The sequence below is a fragment of the Callospermophilus lateralis genome, chromosome 1 (assembly GCF_048772815.1).
Source record: "Callospermophilus lateralis isolate mCalLat2 chromosome 1, mCalLat2.hap1, whole genome shotgun sequence".
Classification (NCBI taxonomy): Eukaryota; Metazoa; Chordata; class Mammalia; order Rodentia; family Sciuridae; genus Callospermophilus; species Callospermophilus lateralis.
This window is the reverse complement of record NC_135305.1, coordinates 149,543,928-149,571,014: the sequence shown is the minus strand read 5'-3', so window position 1 is coordinate 149,571,014 and position 27,087 is coordinate 149,543,928. Positions and strand designations below refer to the sequence as shown.

The window sequence follows — 27,087 nt, the reverse complement described above, 5'->3', positions numbered from 1 at the left end:
TGGCCATCCTGTTTTGGCTTCAGGTTTGGGGGTTTTTAAGCGTCACCAAGCTGGAGCCCTTCCTTGTCTCAGTGCAGTCACAGCCAGTGGACCCTGATGGAGAAGACCGGCCACCCTTCCATGCTCTGGGTCTTGCTGTGGACACTGGGCATGTGAGAAGCCATGGGAGGGACTTGGGTGTCATAGACAGCCCTGCCGGCTGGCTCCTGCCACCCCCTCCAGTGCTCGGACCTCAGTGTTACAAACAGCAACTGCTCTTAGTGCTGCATCCAGGACAGGAGCCATTCTGTCCTGGAGGAGCCCTGGCTGCAGGTCCCAGAGCCTCCCCAGGGACCCAGGTCGGAGGAACTGGGCCGGAGGCAGGAAGCGCAGAGTTGAAGGCAGCAGCCTCCCCCGCTCCTCCTCACCTCCCCGCCCTTGCTGGCTCCTCCCTGGACTCACAGGTCACTAACTAGGACCAGGTTCAGAGATCAGCACTCTGTGTTGATTTTCTTAACAAATCCTTCCAGCCATGTTAGGAGTCAAGGGCTACGGACTCTTCTTAGCCTTACCATGGTGCAAAACAGCACTCCTTAGTAGGAGCTGCGCTGTGAAGTTTGAAGTCTGATCTGCTGCCAGCCCCACCATCATGAAGGGAAACGGCCCGTATCCACGGCACGGCTGTGTGGCTAAGCTGTGCCGAGCTGCAGGCCAGGTGTATTCGACACATTCTTGACCTATAATCATTTCGACGGGGAGCACCCTGTCTTATTAAATGAGAAAACTGCGGCACAGAGGGGTTAAGCAATTTGCCCAAGGTCACACAGCTAAGAAGTGGTAAAAGCTAAGATTCAGATCCAGGCGGTCTGGCTCCCGAGTTCCCATAGGAACTACTTTACCACACAGCCGCAGGCCAGGAACAGCCATGGAGGTCCCCTCGAGCTGTCCCTTCTCTGCCCTGATTGATAACTCTGCCTTTCCCACCCTAAGAGACCCTCAGTGATTGGCAAGAACCCAGTTGCACGTGCTCTGGGTTGTCATCCCAGCTGCTTCTGTCCCCTGCAGTTGGGACAAGAAACCCAACTGCTGTCTGTCTCTCCTTCTGCTTCCCTAAATAACCCTCTAGAAACCTGGATTTTCGTCTTGGGTTTCGCCTGCTAGGGTTTCAGCCTCCCCTGGGAAACAGGAGGCATCGGGCTACATCAGCGCTTCTCCAACGGTGCTTCTTGGCCCCCCAGGGGACCCGTAGAGCCAGTTCAGGGCTGTTCCCAGTGATGGCCTGGTGGGAGATCGCAAGTGGCCACCATGATCCACTTCACCGGAGCATGTCTACATTGATCTGTCCTGCCTGTCTGCGCTCCTCAATTGGGTCTCCTTTGCAAAGCTGCTTCCAGGGTTTAAAAACAATTTGAAGAAGCTGGGAGTAGATAAATTTCAGGAAGCCTTTCAATGCCTCTGATTTATAAAATATTATGAGACCATGAATTAGGTTTGAAGGACAGGGATAAGTGCCCTGGTGACATTTACTTGTCCACCGTCTTGTCTCGATCGCTCATCTCCACCCACTTCCCTAGCAAGAAAATAGATCCTGCTCTTCTACCCTTGTTGATGCTGAAGCACAGAGACAGGGCGAGGCTTGCCGGGATCACACAGCCAGGCTGGGAGCTGGTTCTCCGCTTCAGGAGACCATGGTCATGTTCCACAAAGCCCCGGTGGCTCCCTGCCTCATGGCCAGCTTTGCTGGGGCCTCGTGGGAAGATAACATGTAATAGAGGATCCCGTTCTAAACTGCAGAGCACTTGCTTAGGGCAACCAAAGGGTTTCCCACGTCTTCCTGAGCAATAAAGGTTACTGATTTACACGCCATTTGCAAACCGACATGAAATCCTGCCCCTTCCCCTCCAATCCTACAGGCCCCATGAGCACTCAGGGTCTGATCAGAGACTGCAGATGACACCCGAAGCCCCCAGATCTGAGACCATTATTCCGTTGTCCCAGCTCATGGCCTTGTTATAATGGATTCAGGACCAATAAAGAGGATGGGCGGGAGGCACAGATGGCCAAAGATGGAGAGTGAGCGGGGGAGCTTCCTGAAGCCTGCTTGTTGGGACCCCCTCTCTGTACCCTCAAATGCTAGGGACACAAATGCTAAGCCAAAGATTTTAAACTCAAAAATAAAACCGCAGGAAACTAAATCAAAAGTGTGCCATAGAAGGACCATGAGGCTCCCAAGGGGTTCAGATCCTGGAGGTAGAGCAGTTCCGTTTGTCATCCCAGAAGAAGTTTTTATTTTTACGTGTCCTGATGGGAGAGATGCTGTTGACTCTCACTGTGTGTCAGTCACCAGCATCAGACAAACACCAGTGCCCGGGGCTCTGGCTCGACCTTCTCGGAGAAGGATCTGGCCCAGAAGCCAGTATGTAAGCCCACACACAGTCCTGTTGGGACTCGAAAAATGTCGGGCACAGCTAGACCCATATGGAGACAGGGCTCCACACACAGAGGACGAGTCCTTGGGATTGGATGAGGCCTGAGAATCTGCACTGATCTCATTCTGCAGCCAGGGAATCCCTGGCTTCACTTTGAGAAGTGCTCTTCCGGGGATGGATGGGGAAGGCAGAGCGTGGGTGTGAGGGGGGACGCTGTCCTGATCATGCTACGTGGGAAAACTAAAAAACCCAGGAGCAGAATCGTAATCAGGGTACAAGAGGAGGTCGCAGCATGCTCACCTGAAAGTCTCTAGTGTGTGCACTCAACAAAAACGAAAACAAGGAAAGAGACGCATAAAATATTCATAGTGATCATCGTCAGGCGCTGGGATTGTGTGTTTATTTCTTCTTCGATGCCTTCATCTCCTCTGCCCTCCACATTAAGAGCATCCAATGAGCTGGACTCAGTGACTTTCTTAACTCTCTTATAATCAAATGCATTACCTTGCGTTAGAGAGGAAAGCACATTTGTGAAGGGAAATGTCTGCAGAACAAGAGTTATAAGATGTGGGTCTGATCCTTCGTCTCAGCCAGTTACCTTGGAAGAACTTGGTTCCCTGGGTCCCCTTTTCCCAGATTGAGCCAAGAAGCTTAGGTGAGATGCACCTAGGCTTCCTCCAGAGATGTAAGTCAGGGCTTTCCAGATCCTGGGGCTGAAACATCAAAATTTTCTCTTCTTTTTTGAAACGGAAGGACCCCCAATCATAAGGAGACCAGTCCCTGCAGACAGACTGGTTTTATTTGCCTGGGCAAATGTTAAGTGCCAATGAGCTGGACACTATAAGAAGCTGTCACCCTCTAGCTAGCTCTTTACATGCCACATTCACTATGTGACCCTGCTCATGTCCAGGAGGCGTCCGTCACAGACTAGTGCTTAAAGGAAACTGTTGGTCACTGGGTGAAGTCAGTGGGCACCTTCTATTTCTCAGGAGGCTCCACAGGTACCAAAGAGGGTCATCCCCTCCTCTGGGCACCAGTGGATGCTCCTTGGAGGTGGTGGGAAGTGGATTCCCGGCTGGTCTGACTTTGCCACCCAAACGTTGTCATCTAATCGACGCTTATTTATGGAGCACCTGCTGCGAGCTGGCAGGCAGGAGTTGACGTTGAGAAAGGCGGACGGTCCTGCCCTCAGGAAGCTGAGGCTCTAGGGAGGGATTCAGACTTTATTTAAATGATCACTCGGATCCTCATGATGACACTCACGGGGAGCACTCTGAAGACGAGTAGGGACAGCTGTGAGAACTCATGAAGAGGCACAGGGACTTCCAGGATGGTCCTTAAAAGGGGATCAGCAGGTACAAAGGTCGTGCTCGGCAGGGCTGGTGGGCTGGGTGGAAGGAGTTGAGGGTCCCTGGCCCAGGACAGCGGCAAGGTCTTAGGCAGAGAAGACCCAACTTGCCCCCTTTGGAGACGACACACGAACGTGTGAACAGAGCCCCCGAGGCTCAGAGAGTGAGGTCCTGGTGGAACAAGGCAGGTTCTGGACTTTGTCTACGTGTGGGACTCAGCCAGTTCTTTCCAAGTGACAATGCTGGCCCAAGAGGGTCCAACTCAGGGATGGTGCCAGACCCCCTTAGGAGGCCATGAGATGCCTCTGCAAGCCACCAGGCCTTGGGAGTCACCCTGTGCATTTCCTGTTGCTGTTGCAATAAACAATCACGGACTTGGTGGCCTAAGATGATGGGAGTCCAAGGACAGTTCTGCAGGGCAGATGCTCACGCTGGGTAAAGTCGAGGTGTTGGCGGGGGTCCATTCTTCCCGGCGGGGCTCCCTGACTTTTGCAGCCTCCGGCAGCTGTCTGAGTTTCCTGGCTCGTGGCCGCTCCCTCATCTTCAAAGCTAGTGGTGTGTGGCATCTCCCACTCTGTGATGCTGACCCTCCCGCCTCCCTTGCACGGGCACCTCTGCCATGACGTGGGGTCTCCCTGGATAATCTGGGGTTATCTTGCCATCCCAAGATTCTTGGTCACATCTGCAAAGTCCCTTGGAAGGACCATCCTAGGAATGCAGATGTGCACATCTTGGGGGGCCTGCTGAGCACACCCACCGGGTTCCATTTCCACCTCCTCGGGTCTCCATCTGACCCTAGCCTCCTCCCCTGGCGCCTGGCTGTGGACATCAGCCCAGGCCAGCTTTAGATGCTATGAGTGTCCGGTCACCTTCTCCAGGTGTTCCTGCCCAGCCCCATGTCACTGTAGAGTCCCTCCACAGAGACATCACACTCACACACACACACACAGTTGCAGAATCTAGGCCGGGTGCCAACTCTGGACTGAGTTTTTGGGTTCTGTATCTGAGTTTAGCCACTGCCTGGCTCTGGGACCCAGGAAAGTGATTTAACCTTTCTGAGCCTCAGTTTCCTTCATTTGTAAATTAGGGAAAATAAAGTCCTTACCTCCGAGGATTGTTGCAAAGATAAAATCAGAATATTGGCAAAATGCCTGCGGGTGGTCCCTACTCAATGACAGTGGCTGCTCCTTCTTTGTTCTGGAGAGGTGTGGCTTTTATAATTCCCTGGACTCGGTTGCCCTTGTGACCAGGGTGTGGCCATCTGCCTCCACAACTTATCCTTCTAAAGCTTTTCAAGGGGCTGAACCGACTAGGGCTTCATAGACCTCACGGCCCATTTCTAGACACACACAGGTGGCAGGTGCCACGTGTGAACGCGTCTGCCCCGGCACTTCTCCAGAGGCACAAGTTCCCCGTGTGTTCAGAACCCACGTGCACGGGCACGCCTCCTCGTGCCGGCAGGCTGCTCAGCCCAGGGGCCAAGGGGATCTGCTTGCTTCTGCAAACAAGTGCTGGAGGCCACCGGAGGATCTCAGCCGCCTGCTTGTTCAGCTCAGGTTCCTTGGAAAATCCCAAAGTATCCTCCGAAAACGTCAAGAGACAGCTCTAGAGCCATCCAGCTCTGTTGCTGCAGAGACCCGGGATGTGGAGGAGATGGACAGAGCACGCGCCGCCCCGCAGGTCCCTGTGCAGGAAACGGCACGCAGCGGGTGGAGCCCAGTGGCTGCCTTTGAACACTTGAACTTGGAAGACCAAGTTCACGAGGATTTAGGAAAACGTAGCCCAGCGGGGCGGAGGTGCGTGTGTCTCTCCATCTCTGTCTGTCTGTCTGTCTGTCTGTCTCTTTCTTCTCTCACTCGCCGTCACCTCCAGACTCGGCCCCTCACTCATCCCCCACCCTCTTTGTTCCATTGAGTTTATTGAACTTGGCACTTTCTGAAGCCAGCGCCGCACCATCTGCTGCACACGGGGAGCGGCTGTGGGCCGAGGCCGGCCTGGGGCTCTGGCGCAGGGTCTCTCGGGAACGTGTCCTCGGATGACTGACCGAGCGGCTGGCGAGCGAGGTGTGCGCCTGTCAGACTCGTTCATCCTCATGTTGTTTATCACTGTCACCTGCCGGGAGCCAGAGATCCCAGTCTCTGACTTGGTGAACGGGATTCCTGCCTAAGCCTCAGCACTTTGGGGAGGGGGTCAGCCCGGCACCCGGATTGAGGAAGTCAAGAGACAAAGACACAGAGAGGGCTCCGCCGAGCTGAGGTAGCGCTGAGCAAGGTGCTACCTCACAGGAACAGTCGTGTGAGTGTTTACTGTGACTGGGTGCTGTGCTAAGTACTCCACATGCATGTTTTCCTTAAGCCTTCATCAACCTGCATTTCCACTTTACAGATGGAGAAATCAAGGCACCTGCCCAAGGGCACACAGCCCAATAGGGGCAGAGAAGGGACTGGCAGCTAGGAGAACAAAGTCTTAGTTTTGTTCAGTGCTTATAGTTGGGGCTCAGTCCTGCTGAGCTCCTTGTGGTGCCTGTCTTCCTTGTGGTGGTAAACAGTGTCTAGAGAATCTAGTTCTGGGGGCTGCAGGGGACAAAGCCTACCGTGGCAGGCAGAAAGGAACTGTCCTATTGAAGGAAGACGTAGGTGAGGGCGAATCCATCAGGCTGATGAATATGTGGGGCAACCTGTGGATATTATCGATTCTCTCCCTGAAACCATCTGTCAGGTGCCTTCCCCCCCTGCAGGCTCCAAAGACAAGAGGAGACAGTGAAAGACAGATTCAAGTTCAAAGTCTGGTTTGGTTACATAAAGACTGTGTACCCCTGGGCAAGTGGCTTAACCTTGCTGAGCTTCAGTTTCCTTGATGGTAAAACAGGACAAAGGTCTGTTTCTCAGGGAGGACATTAAGAGGACTAGAGGAAATATAAAATGTTCAGAATTCCCCGTACAGCCCTTGGAGATGAATGTTTCTCTGTGGAAGGCGGGATAGGACTCTAGCCCTAGGGTTAGTCATCCCGGGTTCATAATCCCACTCCCATGACTTATGAATTGTGACTCTGAAAAGGTTGCTTAGCCTCTCTGTGCCTCAGTTTTCTCGTCTGTGAAATAGGAATGGTGGTGACGTGGGGTACCACCTAAGGCCGTGGTGAGGATTTCATTAATACAGGGACATAGAACTTGGTGCCGGCAAGGGATGCTTCACACCAGCCATCTGTTGTGATTCCTTCCCTAAGACGGGAGGAGGATTCTAAGGAATCTTCTAATGGGAAGATTCTAAGCAAATGTTTTTTCCTCTTTGAGAACCACCAGCAAAAGGGCAAGAGTGATGGTTCTCAACAGGGGGTGACTTGGCCGCCTCGGGGGACACTGGGCAGTGTCTGCAGACACTATTGGTGGTCACACCTGGAGAGGTGTTGTTACAGGCATCCAGTGGACAGAGGCCAGCGAGGCTGCTAAGCACCTGACAGTGCACACGACGGCTCTCCAGCAAAGAACCGTCTGTCCCAAATGTCACGAGTACTGAGGCCAAAAAGCCCTGGGCCACGGGGACTTGGCGGCTGTGTGGCTGGACCGACCTCCCATTTCACAATGAGGTCAGGGAGGCCTCGAGGTGAATGAGGACCCATGGGGGGACGTGGCCAGCTGGGCTGTGGGTCACACGATGTTTGCTGATCGGTGCCCTCCTCGGTGGCAGGCGCTGTGCTGGTTGTGGAATTCAGAAAGCTCTCGTTGGCATCTAAGGCCGATCCCGTGAAGCACGGGGTGGGGCGCGGTGGGTGTTGGAGCGCACGGCTCTAATCCCTGGGGAGACTGGTTCTCAGCCCTGGGGGGTTCAGTGCTCCCCCCAAACATGATGAGATCTCTAAATATGTCTTCTGAAAATGCCCATGTGGACATGCATAAATAAGCCCATGATCCTGGCGAGCCCCAAACCTCTGAATCCTATCCATGGAGCGTCTAGAACCAGGTGGGGCAGGGGCGGGGGGGTGTCCTCTTTTGGGAAGAGGAGAGTTGGGTGCGCTCACCATCTCCTTGTCACACCCAGGGAAGGCGCTGACATCGGTAGGCGCAGCCAAGTTTCAGCCGTCACTCACGACTTTGTCCTCTGTCCATAGTTTGGAAACGTTCTGTGCCAGAAGGATGGGGCGTGGGGGAGCCCAGGTGGGGAGGTGGACGGAGTGCAGCATCTTCTGTCCATGACAGGTCTCTCTCTGTCCCTCCGACTTCCTCCTCCATCACCGTGTCTGGACGCCGAGGTTAATGACAAATCTAATTACTTTTGGGGGCCATCTGTTGAGGGAAGCTGACCTCAGGTGGTAGCTACCCAGCTGCCAGTCTGTCCGTGGATGAGCAGGAACCATCAGCAAATGTCTCTGAGAGGCGCTGGACAGAGCAGGTTGACTTGGTACCTGTGGCCACAGCTGATTGGTTGAGGGGCAGACAAAGAGGGTGAACTGGGCCAATCAGAGCTCCTTCCCTGGGAGTCTGGAATTAGGACCAAGAAGAGCTATAGAAGCCGAGGATGAGTGAGTGGCCTGGGTGTGTTTTCTCCCACTGGGGATGAGAAGCAGGCTTTTCCTGAGGCAGACCATGTCCTCCTTGGCTCCTCTGATACATCTGAATTCTTATATTAAATTTCTGCTTTTACATAATGTGAGAGTCTCTAAAGATGGTTCCCCATAATGGCCTCCATTCCTGGAAACACACGCTGTTCTTTCCACAGGGAGATGGGGTCTATCTCCCCCTCTATGATAGAATGTGGTGGAAAAGGTGTCCGTCATTAAGAGACCCAGCAACTCCCACCTATCCTGGATCTAGGTGTCGTGTCAAGGTGCGGGGACGGTCTGACGGATGCTCGGGGCTCCAGGAGAAGGCAGCTCTGGTCTGAAGTGGGCCTGGGCTCCAGGGCCCCCAGAATGGCCAATGCTAATGAAGCTACCCAAGGAGCTGGAGGGTCTGAAGGCCCTTCCCCCTGGAGTCTCTGGACACAGCGGCACGGGGCCAGCTCAGGCCGCAATGACCATGACTGATGGATAAATGCCACAAAGAATCACTGGGCAGGCACGGAAGAGGGTCCTGCCTCCAGCCCCCAAACTGTCCCCTCCAAACCTGGGCTCTTAAAAATTTCGGGTCATAGAGAGTCCAAGAATAGAGTGACAGGCCCTGGGGAGAGAGGTCTCATAATTAAGAGCATGGTTCTGAGAGTCAGCCAGAGAGGGGTGGGTACCTAGCCTCTCTGTGACCTTGGAGAAGTGACCCAAACAACTTAATTCTCAGTTTTCTCACCTGAAAGACGAGAGGCTAATAGCACTTACTTGATAGGGTTGGGAGGTTGTTACGTTATGACAGGTGATGGAGGGATAGCAGGTGACTTATGCCGGCCAATCAGAGAACTGGAGTTAAAGAGTTCCTTCCAATGAGGTTTTACAACGATAGCACTTGGCACATAGTAAGTGCTCAGTAAGCAGTACCTGTTATGATGAATATTTGGCATGTTTGTTAATAATGATCCTATACCTGACTATGATGACTTCGCCTCAGGTAATAGAGAAAACCCAGCCTGGCCGAGGTGGGATCTGGGGCCATAAGGGGGCACAGACACACATTCCTGACATTTTATCAGTTAGGGCTCCTTTGCTTCAAGAGCTCAGTCAAGCAGGCAGGGTGGGGTTCCCCCCGGAGCAGCCCCACTGTGGATGGATGAGAAGCTGGGCTCCTGACGTCTTGTTCACTGAGCGCCTCAGATTCTACAGCGGGAGCCCAGATGGCACCCCTCTTCCCGTCTTCCTCCAGGTCTGATGTCTCACTCCACTTTTATCCAACTCCGCTCTGATCCCCTCCCGTGGAAGCGTGGGTGGAGCAGGAAGGAGGGCAGGTTGGAGCTTAGAAGACACAAATAGCACGGGGGTTGCCTCTGGCAATGCTACAGGCCCGGGCTGCTGCTGGGAGGTGCAGAGAGACAGCCGCAGCTAGAATCTTCCGAGACTGTCCCCCGGACTCGGGGAAGCCAGGCAGAAATCATGGCCTCAGCAAAGGTACACTCTGTCAGCAGGGATTTGACAGAGCTTCCCTGGAGGCTTCTCACGTCTCCTTCAGGGGAAGCCAGAGGCTGCAGAATTCCCGGGCTTGATTGTAAACCGAGGCTTCACTTAGCATCAAAAATTAGCCTCCTCTCTCTCTCCTTTAACTCGCTGTTAAGTAGTTGCCCTTGTCCATTGAGCATGTGACCAGGGCAAAGCCCCGACAGTCCTTTGCATGCTAATCCATTACTCACCAAGAAGTACCTGCGGAAGTGCCTTCCACCTTGCAGGTGAGGAAACTGAGGCACAGGGAGATAACTTGGTTTACCTAAGACCCCATGTAGAGTGAGTGACAGCTCCAGTTTCAACCCAGTTCTCTCTAACTTCGGGTCCTCAGTTGCTAACCACTGTGGTCTGCTGCCACTTGGTGGGAGAATGTGCCAGGCCAGGGAGACCAGGGCAGGGCCACCCCTACCCTGTTGTCAAAGGCCCAAGCTGGAATCTGCTCAGTCCCCAGGGATGCTCTCAACTTGACCTCCCGAAGCAGCTCCTCCTATTGGCACAACCTGGGCTCTTATCCCTGGCTGCAACTGATTGGAGGAGGGATAGCACGTGACATGTGCCAGCCAATCAGAGAACTCTCCCTGGGAATTTGGACCCCGGACAAGATTCTATACTCCCTGGGCCACAGGGGATGCACAGAGAAACTGGCAGGCAGCATGGTGGGCCAAGTTCATTCATTCACTCAAAAAAGTACATTGCTATGCACCTACTATGTGCCAGGTTCTATCAGAGTCCCCTACTTTGGGGACTCTCATATTTGATCCATCCAGAGTGGCATACAGTAATCAAACTAAATATATAGAGTGTTAAATATTGTAGCTGGTAGGAAGTGCTCTGCAGGAAAAAGAGTGAGAGGAACATTTGCTTCCAGAGGCTAGACTTGACCTTCATGCCTGCAGGCTGAGGCTTGTCGCTGTACGAGAGGTCAGTACACACACACACACACACACACACACACACACTCACACCTGTGGCCTGCAGAACTCCTCATTCCTGAAATATCTTTTAAAATACAAATAAGAATCCAAGCCAAGCAGAGCTGCTGAGCCCATAGGAGCCCCTCCGAGGAGGAAGCACACAGCTAGAATGTGCCAGAACGTGCCGGGTGGCGGGAGTCTGTCCTTTGTCAACAGCCGCTCTGATCTCCCCAGCCAGCCCCACATAAAAGCCTTTGCAGAAACTGAAATCAAAGTCACCCACATTCTGTGTCTGGGGAACATCACTTTCCTCCAAGAACCTGGTTAACCCCCCGCTGGGTGTGCGCGAGGGGGGGTCAGCGGCAGAGGTTGTCAGTGGCTGGCAGCGGTGGCTGCTGCCCGGAGGGCCTGGGGGTGGGGTTCTCATTGCACTGCACCCTCAAATTTCCCACTTGAGACCCAGGTTTCTGGGAGCCCTCTGCCGGCCTCTCTGCATCTGAGCACCCAGTTTCCGCCCACTTCAAGAGGCCCCCACTGCTGTCTCCCCTTTTCTCTAGGTCACCCCCTCACCCTGTGAGCACTCACATTTCCCCCGCTGCCCCTTCTCCAGCCCACCCACGTGCCATCCATGTCCCTAGCGCTGTCTGTGCTCCTGGATTTCGTCACTCTCTTCTGCACACACCACGCCTGCTTCCTATCAGCCTGGCCTCTCTGCCATCCACCGAGTTCTCCCCTCCTGCTCACTAAGCACAGGGCACAGGGGCACCTGGACCGGGACCTGGATTCCGTCCCCTAGCCTGCCAGTGGGGGTTCCTTCCCCCATCCTGCCACTCCAGGCACAGCGGGCAGAAGCCACAGGCCCAGGACCCACAGCAGCCAAGCGGGGACCTGTGATGGGCCCCCCGTTCCTCTTACAGAATTCATTCGAGGTTCAAATCCTCCTGTTTTCTATTTTGACATAGTGGACTCACTGCTGCTGAGCACAGTCACCGGCCCGGCGCTCTAGGAGGGCAGGCGCTGTTTCTCCTGTTCAGCTGCGCCCCCTGCCCGAGCCCCCACTCCGCCGTCTGGGTGCGCTGCACCTGCCAGTCACACGTGCCAGAGCCCCGAGGCAGCCCAGACCCGCCCCTGCACCCCGCGCCTCACCCGATTCTCTCCTGCTCCATCTCTTCCATTTTCTCAGCTCGAGCGATCACCCTGTTGATGATCTCCTTCTCCTCGTCCGTCAGCTCTTCCTGCTTCCTCTGTCTGTCGGGCTGACCGCTGGGGTGGACATTCCAGCCTGCCTGGAGCCTGAAAGGCAATTTGGGACCGTGTGAGGCTGGACGCAAAGCCCAGCAGGCAGCGTGGAGGAGTGGTCAGGCCCTGACGCTGGCGGGTGGGAAACTCACTGTGCAAGAGGAGCTCCCCGCACGGCCCCAGCCCCAGCCGCTCATCTGCAAAGTGGGACTCAGCCTCCCTCACAGGGTTGTTTGTTTTTTTGGATACCGAGCATTGAACCAGGGGCACTTAATCACCCAGCCACATCTCCAGCACTTACATTTTATTTAGAGACAGAGTCTTGCTGAGTTGCTTAGGGCCTTGCTAAGTGGCTGAGGCTGGCTTTGAACTCACGATCCTCCTGCCTCAGCCTCCCAAGCTGCTGGGATCACATCTGATGGGTGTTTTTATTAAGTACTTGCACCTGTAGGTGCTCTGCAGGGAACATTGGCTACAGGCTCATGGGAACCAGGAAGGTAATGACCTCAGGAAGATTCCAGAGCAGACTTCTACAGCTGGACCCCTGCCTGGCAGTCACAGCCCTGGGTCCCAGGATGACACCAGTGCCTCTGGATCTCACATAACATCCAGGCTCCCAGCCCCAAAGTCTCCAGTAACATTCAGGTTCCTCCCTGTGGTCATCTCCTTTTTAAAAAGCAGACACTGTCATAGTTCCTACAGGGTGCCCACGTCACCTCACTGAGTCCTCACATCACCCTACAAGGCGGGGACTGTCCTTGCCCTTATTTCCTGATGGGGAGACTGAGGCTAGAGAAAGCAGATGGTCTAGCAGAGCAGAGGCTGCTGGGAGCAGTCAATGCTGTGGCCTGTGGCAAAATCATGTCCTCTCCCCTCACACCATGGGACCCACCCAGGGTGCTGAGGAGCAGCACCCAGTTAGAACGCAGGGATGAACACCCCTGGAAGTTCTTTTCCCCATGAGGGAAAAAATCAGTACCTCCCAAACCTCAGGAGCCAGCATCCATTAGCCACCAGTTTCGATGACTCTCCCTGCTCCCATCACGTGTCCGCAAGAAATTGCCTTTGACACTCAGAGTTGGAAATGAAAATCCCGCCTCCCTCTTCCCTGCTTCTGACTTCCTCCCCCTTAGCTGGGCCGTTCCCAAGAGCAGAGATGGCAGAGTTTGGGGCCAGTCTTGTGTGAGAGAGAAGACGCTGTGGCCAGGGAATGTTCTGGAAGAAACACAGGTGCCTCTGGGGGGCATAAATGCAGTCCCCCCAGACCCCTCCAGTGGTATCTCATTGAATTAGAACAAAACCCAGGACTAGGTGCGCGGCACCAGAATGCACCAGATGGCAGGACTGACCGCGGGCTCTTTCAGATGGTTGGTCTCCACGTGGGAGAAGTTGACCTAAGAAAAATGAAGCCCAGCCTCTGCCCTATTCTGTGACTTCTTGCCTGTCCTTCCCTGTCCCGCCTCTCCATCCCCACTGCCACCTCTTCCCCTGGGCACACACTCCAGCCACCTCAGCCTCTGCTCACTGTTGAAGCCCCAGCCTGGTTTTGGCCTCAGGGTCTCAGCCCCTGTCCCTGCCAGGATCACGGCTGTCCCAGGTCCTCGGATGTCTGGCTCCTCCTCGTGCCAGGCTCAGAGACGCCCTCCTCCAGCCCCGGCCTGGCTTGCTTTCTCCACGGCACCTTCTCTGGCTCAAGGTATCTTTTGAATGTTTTCCTGGCTGCCGGTGTCTGCCACCCCACCCCACCATGACGTAGAGTGGGAGGCCACGGGACCTTGTCTGGCTCAGAATCACCGCAGCGTCTGGAGCATGCAGATGGCTATCTGAGAGGGAGCACACAGGAGGGGCTTTGGAGGACGACCCAGCCCCCGTGGCTGAAGGCACGTTAGCATCTCCTTGTACACGTGACTCAGGGAGGCCGAGGCCACGGAGGGCCCTCGGTCCACAGAGAGCACCCGGAGGGGCAAAGGGAATTCCCTATGATCCTGGGGACACCAAAAGGTCAGGACCTTGGTCTGTGTGGCTCCTCCCGAGCCCCTGAGATGGGCCTCTCGTGACATCTTAGTAGCCAAGGGATTAGGAAAAATTGAAAAAAGACATTTTTGTCTTGACCCCGAGGCGGTCCTCGAAGTTACATAGGTTTCAGGTCCCCCAAAGCTTTGGCTTTCAGGTCTGCGGAGATCCCAGACCGAGAGGGACCCAGGGAGGAGGTTGGCTCTGCACACCAAGGACGGCAAGAAGAACAGAATGGGAGTCCGCTGCAGCAGGCCCCTGGGGATCCCTGCCTCCTGGCATACGCCTCCCCAATCCTGGGCATGACCCTCCCACATTGAATCCAGGCTGGTCCTGCATAAGCCACTAAGCACAGTGGAAGTGACCCTGGGTGGCTTCCTAGGTCACAAAGTACATGGCAGCATCTACTCTGATCTCTGGGGTTGCTTGCCCTAGGGGAAGACCAGCCCCTGGAGGGCAGACACAGGCTGAACCAAGTCCTGTCCCTCCGTGGTGTCCGTATTTATCTTCTATCCCCGCGTAATGGATTCTTCCAAGCCGAGGGGCTTAAAGCAACAGTGTTAGGATCTCCCAGGCTCCCTGGGTCAGGAGTCGGCAGGGCTGCACTGGGTCCTCTGCTGGGCCTTCCCGAGGCAGCAGTCACGGTGTGGGTCTGCTGTGTTCTCATCGGCAGGCTCAACAGGGGAAGCATCAGCTTCCATGCAAACCTGGGCTGTTGGTAGAGGTCATTCCTTGGGAATGCAGGACAGAGGGCCCCAGGTCCCCCTGGATCTTAGAGTCTGCCTGCAGTCTCTACTCGTGGGCAATTCTCCAGGAAAGGGGTCACTTCCTCTGTCCAATCCACAAGGAGAATCTCTAGTCCTGACTTCTGGGCAGAGTCCTATGCATAACCCCTCCCCTTTGCTGCATCTCATGGGTCAGAAGCCAGCCCCAGGTCCTGCCCACACTAGGTGGAAGGGGATTCTACAGGACCATGGCACCAGGAGGTGGGGTCGTTGGGGATTGTCTTAAAGTCTGTCTGCCACAGTCTCCCAGGCAGGGTCCCCCCATCTTGCTTGGGTGCTCCCTGCGATGGGGGCCTCACTCTCGCACGTGGAGTCCCTACCGTCCTGTTGGAGAGACCGTCCATGCCCTGTGCGGACACCCCTCAGCCTGGCGTTTCTGCAAGTGCAGGCAGTTGATCTGGGAGGGGCCTAGGGACACCCCAAGACAGGGTGTCTCCTGTCGATGGAGACCAGGTACCCTTCCTGGAAACCCTGGTCACACCTAATCCGGCCCCAGCCCCAGCCCCCGTGGTTTTCCATAGAGGTGGACACTGTACCTGACCCTCTCCTTCCTTCTTTCGCCCCCATTTCTCTTCCTCGATGGTCTTTGGATCCCCCGTCCGTCCCCGCCATCATTCCCAGCCTTTACAGAGCAGCCCAGTAACCCACACGCAGCCCAGGAGTCATGGGCGCGGCCAGCCACCAGTCAGACCTGAAGCCAGTGCCTCACCCCATCCCGCAGCCCACCCCACACAGCCCGCCGGGTCAGAGTGCACAGGAAGCGGAGGTTCCTGGATCCACAGCTCCAAGACACAGTAGGGACAGGGATGTCCCCGAGGCCCCTTCCACAACACCTGCTTCCATCCACAGACGGCAGTCAGCAGAAGGTCCCCTGGAGACCAGGGCAGTGCTCCAAACCCTCCCCCGTCTTCTGCTCCAGAACAGGCCGGTGACAAACAGCTCATCCAGTATTTGGAAATGGCCTGACTGGCCTCAGTGGGAGCCGCAAGCCTCCTGTGGATTTTTGGGTTTTAATTCCAAAAGCAAACGGGGAAAGGAGACCGGCTTTGCAAACAGAAGCCTCTGCTCTCAGGGAACAGGATGGGCCTGTGTGGGACCCCTGGGCTGGGGAGCAACGTCGTATGGGGGCCTCAAGAGTCTGTCCTTGTGACCAGACAGTGGCTCCCTTGCCCTGGGTCTCTGGATGCCAGCTCCATGTCCTGAAGCCAGGAGCCCCGTGTTAGGACCTGATTTAAAAACCAGGGCTGGAAGCCAAAGGGACCGGTGGCTCAGAGGACCCTACCCAGTCCAGGACCTTCCCAGAGGGCCTACTGTGTGCCCCCGGGCCTCCTTGACTGGGGCCCTGTTTGTCACTCCCTGGTGGTGTGCACAGGGGTCTGCACAGCTCTGCATGTTGGCTCCGGGTCTGGGAAGAGGGACTTGGGCCATGGCAGGATTCAGTGGGAAAACGTACACGAGGTCCTTAGCACGTGGCAAGCGCCCGGAGGACAGCGGCACCCGAACTCTTTACTAAGAAATGGACTCAGATCAATGAACCGAAGACCTACTGTGTACTGGGACCCTGGGAGCATCTGAGATGTCAGGCCGGGCCAGAAGCCGTGGGGCTTGCTCTCCAGACGAGCGCTGGGGCTGCCGCTAGTCCAGAGTTGAAGGCTGGGCTGGCCCTCAGCCTCAGCAGCCCTGGCAGCCCCTCGATGACAGCCTCAGAGACACATCCCTCGGGTTCCTGGGAAGATTCGTAGCCTAAGGGAAAGGTGCAAGGCTTTGGGGTCTCGTCCTGGCTCCGCCCCTGCCTGATGTGTCACTATAAGCACAAGCTCCGTAGCGTCCCGGGCCTGAGTTTGCTCATCTGTCAAAGGATACCAGTGACCCCTCAGGACTCCTGCGAGGCCAAGCTAGACCACGCTACCGCGAGTTCACCGCAGACCTCGCAGCAAGGCAAAGGCTCCGGAAAGGTCAGTGGTGTCTCCTTCTCCTCTCCCTCCCACCTTGTCATTCTTCTCCAACATTTTGGCATAAGTACGTCTGAAATCCTTGCCATGGTGACAAATTTGGTGGAAAATTACCTCCAGGGCTGCACAGATAGTGGACACCAGATTTGAATAAATGAGTAGGCTGCTTTGATAGTGAGGAGCAGGGAGGAGAGTGAGTCACCAGCCCTGGGCGGGAGGGAGACCAATGGAAGAAACAGACCGTGCGGCCAAGGTCATTAACTCCTGTTTGCTGTTGGAAGATCAGGAATCTCTTTAGACATCTGCAGACTCCCCTTATGCCCTGGCAGCAGAAGTCTCTAAGTTCAGTTCCCCACCCAGCTGCACCAGCAGGAATGTTGGAGGGAGAAAGAGGTGGCGGTAGTGAGATTTCCAGGTAGCCTAGCCTGACTTTAAGTGACAGAAATATATATCAGTATAGGTATCTCATGTCAGTGACATTACTTTTTGTTTGTTTTTTCTTATGAAAAGTTGGGGAGGGGGGAACCAGGAGCCCATCAGTAGGTTTTTTTTAAAAAAAAATTATGGTTTTAAATTGTGTGTTGCTTGTTACGCAGCCATAGCTAGCTGATACGGCATTCACTCTGGCCAAAAATAAAGAAGAAGAAGAAGAAGAAGAAGAAGAAGAAGAAGAAGAAGAAGAAGAAGAAAAGGAACATGAGCCTTTTTGGATTCCCTACACTTATTTTACACATTAGTATTACTTCAAATTCCAGATGTGTAAAGTTCATCATGATATTTTTAATATTTTCAGTCTCTAAAGTCTTTATCCACCTCCACATTTATCATTCTTAAACATTTAGCTTTTGAATAAAATATTATTCTAAGAAAAAAATTTCACTGCTAACAAGAGTCTAAAGATCACTGCTGCCAACCTGCTCGTGTCCCCCGTGTCTGACACTCACAAGAGGGAAGGGGCTGGCTGAAGGTCATGGAGCAGACAGGGTGTGGCCGGGACTGGAGCACCCAGCCTTCCAGACCTGCTTCCCTGCTACCTGGAGCATCTGCCTCTGCCACCCACCAAAGCCGGCATCGGAGGCCCCCAAACAAAGGAAATGAGCCTCCTCCAGGTGGAGGCCCCTCTGAAACTGCAGAGGACAGCCTCTGCCTCCTCCTGCCTCCACCTTGATGGTTGATTTCTTGCAAACCATAGGCATATAATAAATATCTGCCAGATGTCTCTATGAAAAAATTATCACTCCCCAGAGGGGCAGGTTCATGGCCCACAGCGTGATGTGCAGAAAACAGGTCCTTTTCCTTCCTCCTCCTCTCCCCTCCCCTCCCCCAGGATGCCCATGTGGGCAGGTGTCCATGGGAGGTCTCTTTTCAGCTCCATGGGAGAGATTGTAGTGAATCCTGAAGGAAAGCAGGGGAAGGAGAAGCAGCCAGAGGCCCAGGGCTGGAGAGGCCCAGGGCTGGAGAGGCCCAGGGCTGGAGAGGCCCAGGGCTGGAGAGGCCCAGGGCTGGAGAGGCCTGGGGGTGAAGTGGACCCAGCCACTTTGGCAGGGGTGCAGAGGGAAGCTGTGGTCTCTCTGCCCTCTCAATGCCAGAGGCACCCTGACCCCTGCCAGGTGGAATTCCAGCCAGCTCTCCTCAAACCCCGGGCTCTCTCTCCCACTCGGACTTTGCAGATCCCTCTCCCGACCAGGGGCTCCCTGCTCCTCCCCGCTGTGCTCTCCCTTCACCTGGTCTCAGTTCCCACATCACTTCTTCCAGAAAGTTCTCCCACTGTGACGCCAAGTCTGGGCTTGGTGACACTCCTGTGTTCCTACCAGTAGGGCTCCTTACATGCTGGGTGTTATTTGTTGGTGACTGGCTGTTTATTTGTTGGTAGACCTCACTAGACACCATCCATACTTTGCCCATGTCTGTCTGTATCTCTGGTGCTTAGCAGAGTGTTTGGCATACAGTGGGTGCTTAATAAACATTCTGGAAAGAAGGAAGGAAGGAGGAAGGGAGGGAGTAAGCAAGGAAGGGAGGGAAAGAGGGAAGGATCAGTGGGTGAAGGAGGCAGGGGAGGAGGATGGATATAGATTCTACCTTCTAGCCTTTAGCATTCTGGAAGCTTCTAAGAGCCCTGTGACCCTCTGGAGTCCCCAAACTCATATTTATAATCCAACAAAGCCTCAGTATCTCTCCCTGATGCGTCTAAATAATACATGTATAATTCCATACAAAGCAGATCTGCCCTGGCCAGGTCCTGCCAGCCAGCAACAGGGATCGCGGAGATTCAGACAGGGTCATCGTGTCAGAAGCTCCCAAGGGACCGAGGGAGACAGGCACAGAGCAGGGGGACCTTCCCCAGGTCACCTGGTGAAGTGTTACCGGCTTCAAGTAAACTTTCAAAGGTTCTGATAACATGGTCATCGAGGTTGAAAAGGCTGAGCAAACTGGACCCGGGTTCTCCACATAGAGACCCGGGCGGGCAAGGGTGTGATTCACACCTTTGCTGAATTTCCTGGGTGCTTTACAGTTTACAAAGCTTTCCTGTGCTGGTCGTTTGATCGTGCCACCACCCCGTGAGGGACACAGGGCATTTTGCAGACCAGAGAGTCAGGGCTTGGGGACGTGAGGGGCAGTTCCCGAGGCCACATGGACCGTGAGTCCCAGTGTCCCATCGGGGCAGGGGCACAGTCACTTCCCATGGTTTCTGAACGTGTGCACGTAACTAAGACCAGATTGCAGGCGGTTCATCTGCGAGACCCACGTCCGGTCCATGGTGCGTCTTTAGGAAATGAATCCAATTGAAAGCACAAAAGTTATGTGCAAAGACCAGGCCACAGCATTTCGCTGGGAAATTAGGATGACCTCAGAGGAGGGGACGGGACCCAAGGTACAGCACAGTACATCCCAGAAACTGTTCTGTCTCTTGTCGACTGTGGTTAACAGCAGCAGTTAAGGGAGCCAACGTGTTCCTTATCTAAGATCAGCGCTCCCAGCGAAATGCTGCAGAAATGGGCAGAGACCCATCAAGGAACTCAATGAACTTGCTGTGAACCCACAAATGACTAACAGGAATCAACCGAGGTCTCTCCTGAGAAACACCTGTACTTTTGTCAAGTTTGTTCTTTTTTTTTTTAATTTCATAATTTTTTTATGGAGATGGTTGTTTTCTTTCTCCCCCATGGAACTTAAATTTTTTAACGTATGTAGATTTTTCTAGTTCCCTCTTGAAACGTCTCTCTTTAGGAGCAAGCCATTTTGATCAGAAAAAAGAGATGAAATTCAATTTGCAGAAAAACAAAAGTGTCATAAAAATACTCACTGTTCTTTATCACTGAAGGAAGGCAGAGCAAAGAGAGAAAGGAAAAAAAATGAATAAAGTTAGGTGAGAAATCTGAGAGCAACACCAATACTATCTGGATGCAACAACCACACAGTTCAGATTATGAGGACCCACTTCCTTTGTTTTTTGGTCACTGTCCTATTTCAGCTCATCTAACTCAGGGTGGCTTCTACGTAGGGTTGGGAGACCCACATCTGTGATGAAATGGACCAATCTGTTCTGCTTTCTCATTAACGGAAACAATCATTTATAGGTTTGAATATTTGGGCACTGTAGAGAAACCACTCAGTGACAATCTGATCACTGTCTGCTTGATTTTGAGTGTTTCAAACACTGGGGGGTTAGGGACACGTTAGGTAGAGCCAGGAGACTTGAACAGCAGAATGCACAGATTCCTGGTTGAGGGAAGCAATTTCTTCCATTCTAGAAAGGAAAGCAACCCCCCATCTCCTGCATGGACAACCACAGGGAGGTGGCACCCTGTGTGTTTCTGAGTTCCCTCCTCCCACCAGATGTCACAGCTAGAAACACCAACTTTTAGGGACCCTCTCCCCACACACTCCCAGCACGGGGGAATAAGCCATGGTTCCATCAAGCTAGAAGCAGGCACATTTTCATTTTTATGTTTTTTCTTTCAAACCCCACGTTGCTGGCTTCAGACACAATCAGGTTCAAGGATGCGGGAAGAGCAAGACGTCTGAAAATCACAAAAGCCATAAGTGTCTTTGGCCAGCCAGCGGTTAATGAGGACTCGATGCCTTCATTTACTGGAGAAAGGAGAATTGGCTGCAGTAGCCCAGCCCCCCTGCAGCAGACCAGAGAGCATGTGCGACAGCTGTAATTCCCCCATTAGCATTTATTGAAAAATAATTTCAATATCTGGAGAAGATGCAGCTGGGGGCATTCAGAATACCAGGACATTCCGCGGGAGCCCAGGAGAACGTTAATGAAGTTGCATCCAGACCGTTGGAATAATTCTAATTTAATTGTAAGGCAAATTGTTTGGCTTCATATCCACTAAAGTAAACTCTGATGGATGGGATTTTAATTAGCTGACATTTCTTAAATAAAATAAATACCCCATCCCCGCTCCAGGCTACTGTTTATCTTACAGAGACACACTTTTTAGCTGATGAAATATTTTCTGCTAAGTAAGTTTGGCTGCCAGAAGACATCACGGGAGGGCTTTGGAGACTAGAAGTTTCCTATTGATAAAGAAACCAGCAGGGTTCAGCAGTGTCTTCCAAACAGTGAAGCTCTTAGATCTGGAGAAGGTTTTAGGTAAAGGTAGAAGACAGGGGGATTTTTTTTTGCTCTGAGTATGCGGTGGACAGGAAAAATCCTTCCCCAACCTATAGTCAGGTGCTACACAAATTAAAGCAAACCTTTTAAGATGCAGCTTGGGACTTGCTAGAAAGTAAGGGGCTTTTCTAAAGCTTTTCTAAGATTTTGCTGCTTTCCAAAACAAATAAACAAAACAGACTTCATAAAAATACAATTTTTCTTTTCTCTTCCAAAGATATTCTTGAATGAAAAAGAAAATGTTAAGTCATCGCCTGGGGGAAAGGATTTGCAAGTTGTGTATCCAATAAAGGATTTTTTTACCTAAAATGTTTTAAAAAGTGCAAAACTTAACAACAAGAAAGCAAATAGCCTGATTTTTTTTTTTTTTTTTTTTTTAGTAACTTGATATTTTAAATGGGTAAAAGATTTAAACGGATACTTCAACAAAGAGGTTAGATAGATGACGTTAGGGAAATGCAAATTAGAAGCCATAACAAAATGCCACTGTGCACTCACTGAAATGGTTAAAATTGGAGAGTCTGGTCCTACCTAGAGCTGGGGAGATGGTAGGAGAGCTGGAACTCTCATACATCCCTGGCGGGAGGTTTTAAAACTGGCACAACTGATTTAGAAAACCATTTGGCAATTTCTTGAAAATCTAAATCAATACTTCCCAAATGGCTGGGACATTCTACTCCTAGATAGTTCCCCAAGAGAAGTGAAAAGCACTTCCTACACAGAGTTTCGTTTGTGCTAGCCCAAACCTGGGAACAGTGCAAGTGTTCACAGTGGACAGAGGTGGCCTATTCACACAGTGGAATACTACTCTGCGAGCAAAAGGGACCAGCTCTTGATATGTGAAGAAATACAGTTGGATCCAAAATAATTACTCTGAGCAAAAGAGGCCAGCTATGTCTCCCCTCTCTCCAAAAGTACATATTGTATGATTCCATTTGTATCAAATTCTAGGAAAGGCAAACTAATTTATAGTTAAAGAACAGACATTAATGACTACTTGGTGATGGGCGAGTGGGTAGGGGAGCCCAAAGGAGGGACTCAGAAGTGGCAGGGACTGTTTGGGGACAGATGGAAATATTTATTATCTTGATTGTTCATTATCTCAGTTTCATGGGTACACACTTTGCTTAAAAATTATCAAGCTGTACTTTACATTACTTTAGAAGGTGTGCTCTGGAAGGTGCGTTAGTTAGGGCTTTACAAGACAACTGAGAACAGAAAGGAAAAGAAAACCCAGAAGCTGACCCCACACCAACAGCAGCACAGTGTTCTAGAGGGCCACCCTGACCTCCCCACAAGGTGGGGATCCGAGACCCCCGTGCCCAGCCAGGACCCTCAATGGGAGCAAGCATGATCCTGGGTCAAAGGTACCTCTGACTCCTGGCAGAAGCGAGTGTCATTCTTCCTGAAGAAAAATGTCCCCAAGGTAGGTCCCCAGGATTCTCAAGGACTGAGCTCACAATAACCCACATAAAGAGGCAAACCAGCTGGCCATGGTAGCACCCACCTGTCATCCCGGTGGCTCGGGAGGCTGAGGCAGGAGGATCCTGAGTTCAAACCCAGCCTCAGCAAAAGCAAGGCACTAAGCAACTCAGTGAGACCCTGTCTCTAAATAAAATACAAAATAGGGCTGGGGATGTGGCTCAGTGGTCGAGTGGCCCTGAGTTGAATCCCTGGTACCAAAAAAAAAAAAAAAAAAAAAAGCAAGTAAAAAAAGCAAGTCATTATGAATGAAAATCTGCAGGGACCGTAAATGGCAGAGTTGGATTGTCACAGACTTTGGGCAGTGGTACATTGGTGAATGTTCAATGACATTTTCTCAGGCCAAAGCCCCATTGTGACCGATTTCAAGTGCCAAGAGGAGGTCACACAGGGTTGGGAGGAAATGGGCAGTAGGTACCACACGATATGGTATTTCTTCCACACGGGAATCAGAGACATAACTAACAGAGAACAGCAACCTGTACTAAGAAAAAAATTAAATGACTGACTTTGAGTATTTGTCACTGTTGTGTAAAATGCAACTTAATTGTAAATTTACAAAACTTGATTTTTTTTTTGTGATGGCAGTGCTTAATAAGAGGGTTGCAGAAACCCTGCAAATTTAACATCGGCTCTCAGACACCCCTGTGGTACAGGTCAGCGCACCACTGGATCAGGTAATTATTGGAAACAGAATGTGAAGTTCCTGCCTGTTAAAAGAAGTTATTGAATTTTAATTCACATTAAAAACTGAGCAAGGGGCTGGAAACTCAAAAAGTGGTTAAGAATATACTAAAAAAAAATGAGAAAGAATTCTTAGAAGTAAAATAGTTGACTATGAAAATTCTAAAACTGGAATAGGGTGGTTTAGTGGAGGGTTGGTGGGCTTGAAGATAACAGGTAGAAGAAAGGCAGCCTCCAATAACCTCAGGGAGAAATGGACGAAGTCACTGTGTTAGAAGCTTCCCCCCCCCCCCAACAGAACAACAGCAGAGGGGGAAATGCCAGCAACCCATGAGCTCATTCCAATAGGACTGACCTTCGCGCAGTACTTAGAGAATGCACATTTCCCTCACGTATCCATGAGCATGTTCTAGTTCATATGTCAAAACTCTTTTTTTTAAATATTTTTTTTAGTTGTGGACAGACATAATACCTTTATTTTATTTATTTGTTTTTATGTGGTGCCTCAGACATGCTAGGCAAACGCTCTACCAACTGAGCCCCAGCCCCAGCCCTTCGGATGTCAAATCTTAACCTGCATCAGAGAGTCAGCCTCATGCAAAGCACGTTCTCCAACATAATGCAATTAGAGATTCATAACGATGATCATAAATGAACGATCCCCGAAGAGCCAGGAAAGTTTGAGTATGCTGGCAGACTGCTCTTGGGTTAAAGAAGAAATCGTAAGACTTAAAATACTTGGAAATGGGAAATAATGAGAACGCTGTCTGTGGAAGCTTGTGGGATAATTCAGATGAGAAGCCTCGTGAATCTTGTATCATAATTACTAATAGTGGGGAGAGAGGACCATTGGGACGACGCGATCAACACAATAAGCCCAAGAAATGGGCAAGGGTGTCGACTGGAGGTCAAAGAAGACATTGAAGGAAGAGTGAACCTCAGGGCAATGTTGAATAATGGGGCAGGGGGGGGGGGACCCTTCCCTTTTCAATCTTCTTCCCAGCCTATGATCACCTCCAGGAGAAACGCTCAGATTGTTGCTAATCAGTCTTGGATACCTGTCTGTGGCTTGCCAAGTCCCTTGAGAGAAAGTGGGGAAGGGCTCAGAACCTTGGAGGGGCTACTCACTGTGTAACAATGTATAACACTGTTTCTTTTCTTTTCTTTTTTCTTTTTGCAGTACCGGGGGTTGAAGCCAGGGGCGCTCTACCACCAGCTCCATCTCCGGCCCTTTTTACTTCTATTTTGAGACAGAATCTAGCTAAATGGCTCAGGCTGACCTTGAACTTGGGGTCCTCCTGCCTCAGCCTCCTGAGAGGACAGGAGGGCACCACCGATGTCCTGTTAATAACCTTGTTTCTTTTGATTGTTTGTCTTCCTGGTTTTGCCCTTTGCTGTGGGTAGTGAACTGGTTATTCACTTACATCCACTGGCCACCCAAAATGACCTTGTTCAACAAAAATGTTTTGCAAGTGAGTCCATTTAAAGAGGACAAAGACAGCCCTGTGGTAGCGATAAGGTAGCAGTTGTGAAGGGGGTACCCAGATGGCCATGTTTAGGGATACTCTGCTCTCCAGTGAGAAAGGATTTCTGCTAAAAATCCTCCCCACATAACTTGGGTGAGCCGCAGTCATTAGGAAACAACCACATTTGTTCCTTCCACCAAAAATAGTCACTTCTCCTCTGTTCTTCCTAGTATCTAAACTCTGCACGTGGCCCTAAGATGCCTCCCAAATACTCCACAGAGGACATAAAGACACAGAGGTAGCCAGGTGTGGTGGCCACGGCTGAGTCCCTGTGCAAACCTACTTACGCACCATCCATCCATGCTCCGATGCTTAAATTAAGCCCAAAGTGATAGGATGCCTTGAGGGACCCCAATTATATTTGAGGGACTTTTTGGAGCTATCTGCTGATCAGATAATGAGGACCATGTTGGCTTGAGGATCCTGGAGCCGACCAGACCACTAGACGCCATCTTGAGATCACTGGGCTGATACCTTCCCACACCCACCCCTGAGCCCATTCCCTTTAAAAGAAGAGCCAGGAACCCCCAAAGGGCACCCCTCGCTCTTGAGATGGCGTCCATTCTCCTTGACTATGGACCTGCTTCTGAAATGAACCTTGTCTCTGCCTTTGGCGGGTGTGTGCTGCAATTCTTTTCGGTCACGTATGCCAAGAGCCCAGCTGATCCCGAGGGGAGTCCCCCTTCTCTCGGGGACTCCTTGAACCCTTCCTGGGACACTGCCAGGCAGAGTGGGCCTGAGGGGGCGTTGGTGACCTCCCGTCTAGCCTGGCTGCCTTATTTGATGAATGAGGAAATCGAGGTCCAGAAGGAAGGAGAGTGTGGCCTCTGGTCACCCGGTGAGTTGGCCCAGACCCAGAGCTGGGCCCAAGTCTCTGTCTGTCACCAGACCAAGTCTCTCTCTCCCGGGCCACCTCTAATTTGGGGCCTGGAGCTTGGTCTTCTAACCTTGCTCCTTTAACCCTTGCAAAGCAGCCACGTCAGGGAAACTTCTGGAGGAAAACTCCCCCCGGGTTCCTTCCCCCCAACCCCGGGAAGGAAAAGGGATGTCTTTTCTCGTGATTCCCTCCTTCTTTGGGGTGTAGACAGGACCTCACTGACCCCAAACCAGCCGCTCCCAGGAAAACCCTGAGACTTACTTGGACTGCAGGGGCCGGTCGCTGGGGTACATCCATCGGTTGGCGCTGTTGCTGACCACGGTGTCCGTCATGGTGGACGGCGGGTGCTCCTGGAAAACAACCCAGAGAGGATGTCACCCTGTCACTCTGTGTCATACAAAGGAACTTTGTCCACATCTCCATTCTCCAGATGGGGACCCTTGGGCGCTGCTGGGGACGCTGTGGACCTTCGACACAGGTAGCCTGGTGAGAGGCCCTTAGGTTGCTGAGGGTCTGCCCTCAAAGAGAAGGACAGGACTCTAGTCCCACAGGCCCTCTGTTTCCCGGGTCCTGGTGTAAGTGGTCTGCTCCTCCCATGCTCGGGATTTGATGGAGGTCGAAATGATGGGGCTCCCGTCTTGAATCTCCAGAAATCTAAGCCCCAATAAGCCTGTGTTTACCCCCTAAGTAGCATGTGCTGGGTGTTTCGTTATAGCAATGGCAAGCTGGCCAAGACCGACTCTCTGTGCCTGCCCTTGCCCCGTGGCCACTTATGCTTCACAGAGTGGCCAGGGAGGTCTTGAGAAAGCTGGCTCCTAGCTTGTAAGAACAGCCCCACCACAGCTAGACCCAGAGACCGTTTTGACATTGATTGTGGTGATGGGTGTGAAACTGTGAATATTCCAGAATCCACTGGCTGGCCCACTTTAAATGGCTGAATTGAATGACATGGGAATTATACCTCATTAAAGCTGAAAATGGTACATTACTTTGGAAAATGCTTTGGCCATGTCTATTAATGTCTATTAATGTCTACCCTGTGACCAAGAATCGTGCTCAGGTATGTATCCAAGAAAAACAGTGCTTGTATTCTAAGACAAGTAGAGAGTACTCACAGAAAAAAAAAATTGGGTGGGTGGGGAATAGCTAAAA

At 52.2% G+C, this 27,087-nt stretch overlaps 1 protein-coding gene across 2 annotated transcripts in view; it reads right to left on the bottom strand.

Moving 5' to 3' along the window:
* The window catches only part of Rph3a (rabphilin 3A), a 53,654-nt gene extending 27,387 nt beyond the window's left edge, over window positions 1-26,267 (bottom strand). Inside the window, exons 1-3 of one of the 2 annotated variants that reach the window (XM_077105314.1) lie at window positions 26,197-26,267; window positions 20,044-20,055; window positions 11,897-12,043 (exon numbers count right to left, since the gene is read on the bottom strand). In XM_077105314.1, the coding sequence (XP_076961429.1) occupies window positions 11,897-12,043; window positions 20,044-20,055; window positions 26,197-26,267 (230 nt within the window). The remainder of the gene's footprint in view (window positions 1-11,896; window positions 12,044-20,043; window positions 20,056-26,196) is intronic. The other variant, XM_077105315.1, reaches the window with a different exon arrangement.
* Window positions 26,268-27,087: the final 820 nt, after the last annotated feature.